General features: G+C 51.7%; 3 protein-coding genes across 3 annotated transcripts; 1 reads left to right on the forward strand and 2 right to left on the reverse strand.

Annotated features, from left to right (window-relative positions):
- Positions 1–667: 667 nt before the first annotated feature.
- On the reverse strand, positions 668–1,939 carry FIBRA_02924 (uncharacterized protein; the record flags this gene model as incomplete). Its single annotated transcript, XM_012324771.1, has 4 exons — positions 668–828; positions 878–1,313; positions 1,530–1,804; positions 1,846–1,939. 4 exons carry the CDS (start codon positions 1,937–1,939, stop codon positions 668–670), a joined length of 966 nt encoding a protein of 321 aa, XP_012180161.1.
- Positions 1,940–2,927: 988 nt separating this feature from the next.
- Positions 2,928–4,398, reverse strand: FIBRA_02925 (uncharacterized protein; the record flags this gene model as incomplete). Its single annotated transcript, XM_012324772.1, has 2 exons — positions 2,928–3,337; positions 3,393–4,398. 2 exons carry the CDS (start codon positions 4,396–4,398, stop codon positions 2,928–2,930), a joined length of 1,416 nt encoding a protein of 471 aa, XP_012180162.1.
- Positions 4,399–9,051: 4,653 nt separating this feature from the next.
- On the forward strand, positions 9,052–9,767 carry FIBRA_02926 (uncharacterized protein; the record flags this gene model as incomplete). The annotated part of the gene is made up of 3 exons (XM_012324773.1): positions 9,052–9,139; positions 9,188–9,698; positions 9,758–9,767. The coding sequence occupies 3 exons, from the start codon at positions 9,052–9,054 to the stop codon at positions 9,765–9,767; spliced, it is 609 nt and encodes a 202-aa protein (XP_012180163.1).
- Positions 9,768–9,785: the final 18 nt, after the last annotated feature.

Here is a 9,785-nt window from a genome sequence, read left to right on the forward strand (position 1 = left end):
CTGCACGACATTACAGTACGTGTGTTGCTTAAACCGGTACGGCTGCGCCGCATGGACGCTTCAGCGCCACACTACCGAGCTTGTTCCGCGGGTGACCTTGACAAATGACATCAGATATATCCGCGTAGATGATTTAGTAAGATTGCAAGAATGTGAACGGTTGCTGAGGGATAAGGATAAGTCATGGAACAGGACACGTCAACGTGTCCGTGGACTGACAGTGTCCTATAGATGAGTACGAAGCAGTGACACCATGAGGGTAGATACAGCAACAAATCTCGGGGGTGAAACCGGAACCAAGGAAAAATGCGAATATTGTTACCCTCCGTGTACCCGAGCAGATACAGAAGACCTTGAAAACGAGTGAGCATCGGGAGAAAAAAAAATGGGGGGAGTTCAGAGACAATTCACGGTGCATGTAAAATTTACCCACACAAGTCGCCCACTGGAATGCAAAGCAGGAAACCTTGTCGAAAGTTGACGCTCCCAAGAGACTTCGTTTATTACACCTATCACATTACTACGCAAAATCGGAAAAATCAAATCGAAGGTAACCTTTCGTAAGCAGGGATATTGGCGACCAGAGAGAGCCTGGTCGATCAGTGTATAGAAGTCTTTGTCGACTTGATCAAGCTTGCTCTGAACAACTGACTCGGACGAAGTGTTGTCATAGAGCATTGACGTGATCTTGACCTCTCAGCCTGGGAAGAGACACGCGGGACACAATGTGTGCTGCTCCGTCCAAATCTCCGACGTCGGAGGAAATCGACAGGGTATGTAGGTTGACGTGAGCAGGCGTGAGATCAATGTAAAAGCCTGAGGGAATAGCTGAAAGGCGTCAATGTACTGTGTCATCAACAAACGGCCCGTAACTCACGATCCTTGGAGGAAACATGCACTTGACCAATGTGCAGGGATACGAGCGACTCGGCAGTCGCAGTGACCAGCTTCGAGAAAATATCCGGCTGTGCCCCACTCCAGGAGAGACTGCGGAGGCGTGCGCCGCGCGATACGAAGAAGTCGACAACGTCATCGTAGTCCCACACTTGGACGGTGTCGAGTCGGAGGGGATGCAGCTCCCAGATTCGGCCCACAACATCGTAGCTGCTCTTGAAGCCCACCCACCGGCACGTGAGGGAGGAGAGTTGGGGGAGTGCACGCACAAGCTGCCCAAACACTAACGCCGAAGGGAACATCATATCTTCAAGCGTGAGGACCTTGACTGACCCAAATGCGACAGTCACATGGATGAAGACTTGCGGATGTAGTTGATAAGGCCTCCAGACCCCACATCTGAAGCTGAGGGTGTCGACCTGGGGAAGCTTCAGTGCCAAGCACACAGCAAACAACCCAAACCCGTCAGTCTACCTCTTGAAGAAATAGAATGAGACCACTCTAATGGCACGGCATCGTCCGGGGCGCTCTGTGAGCGTGTTGGCCAGGTGATAAACTTGTGTTCTGTTTGTGTACTCCACCTCCAGCTTCTCTTGGGCGTGAAAGCAGCACCTGGCATACCACCCTCGACACACACACCCCAAATTTCGTAACCAGGCTCCGTTATGCGTGTCCTCCACCGCATAATCAATCGCTTTATCCCATATTTCAATGGGAAGCTGGATCGAATGCTCAATAGTGCCTGTGAGGAAATGTCCGGGGATCTGCGCTTTCCGTGTAAGAAATTGGGAATAAACGTCACAGTAGTCTCCCGTGCTTGAGTTGGAATCTGGATTCAATGCTGAAGGGACGCGCGAAACAGACCCGAGAGGCTGCACTATGCAACCAGTTCCTGGGGTTCCTGCAAAGTCTAGCTAATGATAATCCACGTTATAAATGAGACACACTTACCATTTATATCATGCATCTCGTCTCCCCTGACTTCTGGTCCAGGCACCAATTCATCAGATCGCATGTGAGGTGCAGTAGCAGGTGAAGACGACATCCGCAGACGATAGGCAAGGGTGGGCACGCACTGCCCCAGGTGCCTGCTCTAGTTCGCTTATAAGATGCCCTCTCTAAGGTCCCACGACCCTACAGCTATGTTAGTCGACTCACGCTGTTTATCAAACCTTGTCGCGCTGACTGTACATTCAATATGCTGAAGCCGCATACAAGCATGTACAATCGCCTTCTCCCATAATTCAATGGGAAGTTGGATCGAATTCTCAAGGGACTCACCAACTCCCGGTCGAGCAATCTTCGGCAGGGAGCATTCATGATCAGCATGTAAGAGTTGAGCATTTCTATCCGTTCCTATGAAGTCCAGCAATAGTGCATATTGAAAGTGTTGTGCTCACTCACTGTCTTTATTCCCACTATGCATCTCCTCTCCTTCAACTTCTGGTCCGGACATCAACTCGTCGTATCATATATCAGGAAGAGGTAGAGCGGCGGTCTCCCTCAGGTCCCGCGACCATGACAGCTGGTGACTCGTGTTGCCTATCAAACTGTATCGCGCTGAACACGCAGAAGCCGCATACGATCACGCACACGGATGGGATCATAATGTGAGCGAAGATTGAGTGTTGAAGCGGCCAGGGAGCAGGTTGAGGCACCAAGGGAGATCAAAGACCGCGCGTTCGAAGAGCCCGGCGATCGCATGAACTGCGGCACGAAGCGTGAGGGCGAGTGGAGTGATCAAGGGCTGCACAAAGAAAAAAGCAGGAATACTTACGTAGCCCACGGATTACGACTTCTCGCAATGGAGTGGGTAAAACATGACGTGGGTAGCTCTCACGAACGTGGTTATATCACGCAGATACGGCGCCATGACGATGGACAAAGCAACAAGTCTCCGGAGATGGCGGAATGGAAGCCAGAAGTACATTGCGAGAACTATTCCAAATCATTATGCACTAAAACAGACACAGAGCACCTAGCATAAGGGTGAGTACAGATGGAAGCAATGTGGGGTTCACGCAAATCTTTACTCACACAAGTCGTCCACTGGCATGCAGAGCAGGAAGCCTTGATGCAACGTGACTCTCCCAGGACTCCTCGGATATCACCTCCATCACTTCGCTGCGCCGAGTCACACAGTGAAGCTCGAAGGTGACCTTTTGTAAGACGGGATACTGAAGACTAGAGAAAGCCTGGTCAAGAAGTGCATACGAATCCGTCTTGACCTCATCGAGCTTGTTCTGGATAATTGATGAGGAATATGTCTCGGTGTGATGGGGGATTGAGATGATCGTAATCTCGACCAGCTTCGGAAGGGACGGGCGAGAGCGAGACAAAATCATTGCCATTCCATTCAAGTCTTCGAAGTCGGAAGAGACCGAAAGGACGCGCAGGTTGACAGCTGGGGTGAGATTATGTGGATAACCTGAGGGAAACATTTCTAGAAGACGTCAACCGGCCTCGAACTGCATCCACAAATGGCCTCGACGACTCACGTCGAAAGGACAAAGGATCAGCTAGGTCTATGTGCATGGATGAGAGCGATTCGGCAATCACAGAGAGAAGCTCCTGGCACTTTCCCGAGCTCAGATCACGCCAGACGAGGTGGCGTAGTTGTGTGCCGATCAAGACGAGGAAGTCAACGACGTCGTCGCTGTGCCGCACTTCGGCGCCGTCAAGTCGGAGGGGATGCAATTCCCAGATTCGGCCCGCAACATAGCCATGCCTCTCGAAGAACACGCTCCAGCATTTGAGGGACGACAGCCGCGGAAGCGCACGCACGAGCCACCCAAACACTACCGCAGAAGGGAATCGCACCGCCTGGAGCTCGAGCACAGTGACCGACTCGAATGCGAGAGTGATGTGGACAAAGACCTGCGCATGCAACTGTCCAGTGTCCCACTGGCACCCCAACAGTACGAGACACTTGACTCGGGGCAGTTTCTGTGCCATGCACACAGCAAACGTCCCAAAGATGCTCATCGACTCCCTCTGAAAATGGAATAAGACTGTCTTAGTAATGGCATGGCAGCGCTCAGGGTCCTGCTTCAGTGAGCTGATCAGGCTATAGACCTCTGTCTTGTCCATCTTCCACACATCCATCCTCTCTAGGACACGAAAGTGGCATCGGGCATGCCACCCCCGACACACCCTTCCTAGTACTTGCAGCCTGGCTTCATATGTCTTGCAGCTCCCATTGCCACCCCGACATCCATCCGCCAGATAGTCAATCACCTTCTCCCACAATTCAACTGGAAGCTGAATCGAATGCCCAAGCGACACATCAGCATCCAATGGGGCAGTGTTCGGCATAGACCCTAAAGATTCAGCTTTGTCGTCTACCCCTACAATGTTCAACGATACCGCATGTTGTAAGTGTCGCATGCGCTCCCTGTCTTTATTTCCACAGAGTACCTCCCTTCCATTGACTTCTGGCCTAGGTACTGATTCGCCATATTGTGTATCGAGGTGAAGAGGTAAGGTCGCAGGCGGAGTCGTCATTTGCATATGGTGGGCGCAAGAGAGGACCTCAGATGCCCACTCCTCGGCCTATAAGTCGTTCGCTGTCAGGTCATACAGCCCCGATGTCTGGAGAAGAGCTGTTTATCGTATTGAACCTAATATCACAACCTGGAAGCACATACAAGCGCGCGCACGGTTAGATATTGAATCATGGTTGGCATAGCAAGCAAATTGTAATTTGCTTGCTATGGAAAGGGATGGGAGAGGCGAGAGCTGAATTGAGTTAGCCTTTCTTCCCTCGCACAATAGGTCTTTCCTTGCTGGGGAAACGGACATTTCTTTGCTGTGCGGACTGCCACAACATTCGCGCAGAGCAGTGTCCGAAGAGAAGACGCGTGCCCGGCCATTCATGCATTCATTTCCAACACTCTAACTCCGCAGCGAAGCAGAAGAGATAACACAATATACACCGCACGCATGCCCATGGGCGCGTGGCCGATAGGGCGTGTTTTCTGATACACGCAACGTGCCACACACACAGGCTTCTACAGCGCCTCGCGGATCTCTGTCGTCCGGAGCAACACACGTTAGGACTTGCTAGTGTACTTGCATAGAAGGAAGAAAACGACACCCCACCAAATCCTGGAGAACCAATGAAACGAATTAATAAGGCACGCTCGCGGGACAGATATCCATACCACCCACCTCTGAGCACAATGGTCTCAGTCATACTAGGTGTGTACAGACATTAGAATCAGATCGACGAGAACGAGAAGAGCAAATAAGCCGTACTTACCGTCTTAGAAATGAAGGCTTCCGCAGAAAGGTTCTGGGGGTTGCACTTTCTATTGAATCGGCTCAGAAGGCGCAGACAACACACTCATTTCTTGGTTGATGACCAGCTCGAGTGTGGGCCACGAGTTAATCGATGAAATTCCGCTGCGTCGTGAACCAAACGCTTCGACGGGGTACTATTATCTGAATAGCCACATGTTGCGACTGGGACTGCCTACTTGCGCTAGGATCTTTCCTTGCTGTGCGCTTCGCTGCACATTGCGTCAGACGCGCACGCGCCGAGCGGACGGCGTGCGTGGTGTACTTGTACATTCATACCAAGTCGATGTCTGGAGAATGGGGGCTTTCAGAGCGCAAGGCAGCCAGCAGGCAAGGACACATACACATTGTGGGACGAGGAATTGGGCGAGGGTAATGGAAGACTTTGCACTGGAAGAGACTGGCAGTCAATATGGATGGTGGAATGTACACCAAATGTATACGAAAAGTTCTTCTGCCCCTATCTCCATACATGCACGTCTTCCTGGTAAGTATCAGCACAGACGCAGCCCCCTTATACGATACCATAGGACTAGGAATTACTTCGTAATACAACAAATCTCGCGCAGTTCGAAAAGGACATGTTGAGATAGCGTCGGGGGTAGGTATGCGGGGTGAGGCTGGCGAGCATGGAGTTTGTCCTGCATCGTTGTGCCGCGTTGAATATGACCTTCGCCGTGACGGTCGAGCGTTGCACTTTCCACGCCTGCCACCATTGGCCAGTATTCAAACAAGAGACTACACACCGAGATTTCAAGATTCCTCCATCAGGTACGTGCACCCCCCTGTGATTTGCCCTCACCTCTCACATACGCGAGGGCTGCACGCTATTTCTGAGTATCCCGGTCGGCCACCTCAATGCACCTGTGCACCTTGCATGTGATGACCATTCTATTCGATAAGCGGGGTGCAAAATCGTCAGAGAGCTTGCACGCGTTTGCTGAGGAATGTGGATTGACCCAAGGTGCACCCACTAGTTCCAGTGGAATGGAGCCGAGGATATTATGCTACATGGAGAAAGCGAAAGCCTCATATGGAGAGGATGAAAACAGGCGTGGAATTGCAAGTCGACTTTGTACGAGGAAAGAGTATTACGATGACGGGCGAGGCGCGAACTTGAAGGACATGGGCCCGACGCCTTCCTCGCCCGGGTCGAAGTTGGAGTCACTGCGTTCTTCCGCTCTCCGTCCAATTTTCCATTGACCATGCGTGCAAAGGAACTTCGAGTCGTCCTCTCGAAAATACAAAAGCCTGTTGTATATCGCCTAGCTGGTAGCCTGGTGCAGCAACAGTGCCGCCTGAAAGCTGGACTTGTCGCCCGGGAATGTTGATGCCCTTGGGTCACTTCCTGAGCGCATAGCGCACTGCCCTAGTCGAGAACCCTGGTGAGTCTCTGGGAAGTTGCGTCCACAGGTCTTCCTGCACTTCACCGCGGGTAATATCCAAAAGTCGAGTAGCAAACATGTGTCGAACACAGCTCCCAGGAGACAGCGGGTTTTCATTGTGTTCGGAGCTTAAATATTATGAGCGTCCGACTAGACATGGGTGATCGGCAGCTGCTGATTGGCTCCATGTTTCTCCGCAGGATTTACGTGGAGAGGTATGTATTCCATGCTCCTGTGCCCACACGTCACATACAGACGCCGTAATCGCCCCTTCAAGCTGTAGTTTGATTCAGTCAAGTGCTGGCAGGATTGGCACCGGACGATGCATACGTTCGCGCCTGAGGTGGAACAGCCGGCACCAGGCCGTGCTTGATACGTATGAGAATAGACGCATACAGCCGGATGCGTGCTGAGGGATGTGCTACGTAAGTACGTACCATCGTGGGTCGTGGTCGATCGCGAGCTGGATAGATCGTGCTCGAGTTCTCTATGTTCGGACAATGCGTAATGACAGCAGGACTGTGGCGTACGAGCTAGTCTTGCACAGCACGCTGTGCATGCTCGGATGCACTTACTGTCATGTGCTATTAGGTTCTTCAATACGATAAGAAGGCCTTCTGAGCGCATAGGGTTGAACCACATAGCTGACGCTCACAGCGTTTAGGGACAGCTATAATATCTATTCCAAGTCGAGGGGGTCAGACTGTGTCCTACCCACCCGCCCACCACTGCACAAGGCAACTCTCCCTATGGACGTCGCTCTAGTGTGTAGCCCAGAAGATATCCATTTCGTCGCAGACAGAGACGAGTTGGAGGACGTTGCTACAGTTGGAGCAGGTGAATGGCCCCTCTCTCCTATGTGTAGATTTGTTGAATGCAGGATAGGCATCAATGTGCGACGGTCGTGCTGAGATGCTTCTATTGCCGAGCGGGCGTGTATGCAACTCGTCGACATCTGCCCTATAATTTTGAGCCAACTTCCGACAGAGTTATGGGAACAGATCATTGATTTCATCGCGGATGAAGATGACTGCGACGGCAGCTACACGCAAACACTTAGCCCAGTGTGTCGTGGGTGGTACGACCGATATCGCTTTCGTAGCTATGAGAGACTGCGCATGTGGCGGATGGACAAGAAGAAGATGTATCGACTGATCAATACACTGGTCGAGCACCCCGACCGATGCAGTGCCATCAAGACAGTCTGGTCCTTTCTGGTCGTGGCGCACGGGGTGTCTTCCTTCACAAATGGTGGTTTCTTTGCAAAGCCCAGTTTCCCCGATGCACACTCTTCACTGGCACCAGTGTTCGCAGTAAGCACTCTCAGCGGACACACGCGCAGGTCGGCGGACGTCGAATCAATCGCATGAAGTGGAGCTCCAACCGACGACCCACCTCCCAAGACCTGGGATAATCTCGATGCTTGACTCATGGTTTCGCTCAGTGAGCCTTTGAATCACCAATCTTGTGTCTTGGTCTTGGGAGTGATCGTAACGCGTATGGTCGACACTGTCGCTGGTGTCGGTGAGGGGGATGAACACCTGTCTACTATCACTGCAGCAATCCGCGAGTCAATGTTGCAGTAAAAGACATGGTGAGGGAGCGTGGCCCGCTGAACATTGATGTGAACCCTGCATGAACTTGAATGATACATTTCAAGTCTTCTCCGACGTTCACGGAAAGAACAGATCTGCTGTTCGCCACATTCTTCAGGGACTACTTATTCAGGCGTACCAGGCCGTCGAGAGCGCTGAACAATATCGCTTCAAGCTTCCGTGTTTTTGCAACGCCTAGCAGTCAGCTCACCGTAGAGAAGATACATACTTGCTTTCCGACGTGACAAGCATATGTAGGTGTGCAAAGCTCAAGTGTCACAGGATTTCATGTTTCTCTGCAGGCTCGCGAGGCATTTACACGGAGAGGTATGTATTCTATGCTCCTGTGGTTATACGTTACATACAAACCTCATAATTACCCATTCAAGTTGTGGTTTGATCAAGTGAACTGTCGGCAGAAGTTGCACCGGACGATGAATATGTTCGCGACGCGGTTCAAGTGTAAGCGTGAGGCCATGCTCGATATGTATGAGACTAGACACATACAGCCCGATGTGTGCTAAGGAATGTGCTACGTACGTACCATCGTTGATCACAGTCGACCGCGAACTGCATAGATCTCCGCCTCTCGTCCTCGAGCTCTGTATAGTTGAGACAATGCTTCATCGCAGCGGGACTGTACCATGATGGCTTTGGTTTTACTTACGGCCCGTCTAGCCTCAGATACACTTTCAATCATGTGCTATTAGGTTCAATGCGGTAAGGTTTGATAGGAAGCCCTTCTGAACGCATGGTGTTGAACCACATAGCTGATGCTCACAGCCTATGTGCATAGCTATAATAGCTGGATGTATGTCGAGGACGTCAGATTGTGTATCTTACCCACCCACCTACTACTGCACATGGCAACTCCCCCTATGGACGTCCTTCTAGCGTGTATCCCACAAGATTTCCGTTCTACGGCAGACAGAGACGAGTTGAAGAACGTTACTACAGTTGAGGGAGGTGAGTACCCCCCCTCTGCTGCGCGTAGGTTTGTTGAATGCAGGATAGACAGCAACGTGCGAGCGTCGTGCTGGGACGTATCCATCGCCGAGCGGACGGATAGCCAACTATGCGACATTTGCCCCATGGTTTCGAGCCAACTTCCAACAGAGTTATGGGAGCACATCATTGATCTCATTGCGGATGACGGGAGCCACCGCTACACGCCACAACTGGGCCAGGTGTGTCGTGGGTGGTATGCCCGATGTCGCTTTCGCAGTTATGAAAGACTTGACATGGGGCGCATGGATAAGAAGCAGGTGTGTCGCCTGATAAATACACTGCTCGAGCACACCGGCCGATGTGGTGCCATCAAAACAGTCTCGTTCGATCTAGAACAGTCAATTGGCAACTTTGGGTCGTTTGCTGTGCGCATGATGCAGAAGCTGCCCCGAGTCAAGTTTCTCTATCTCTGGCGTTGCAAATGGGAGAGTGGGCAACTACACGCCCAAATATTCCTCCATGTCACTCTTACATTTGGGTCGGTGAACAAGCTCAGTCTCAACGGTGTGACGTTCCCGTCTGCGGTTGTGTTTGGGCGACTTATGCATGCTCTCCCCCCGCCTCTCCTCCCTCGAGTGCTGGATAGTGCACTTCAAAAAGGGCT

The sequence above is a fragment of the Fibroporia radiculosa genome (assembly GCF_000313525.1).
Source record: "Fibroporia radiculosa TFFH 294 genomic supercontigs, scaffold1465, whole genome shotgun sequence".
In the NCBI taxonomy this organism is placed as follows: Eukaryota; Fungi; Basidiomycota; class Agaricomycetes; order Polyporales; family Fibroporiaceae; genus Fibroporia; species Fibroporia radiculosa.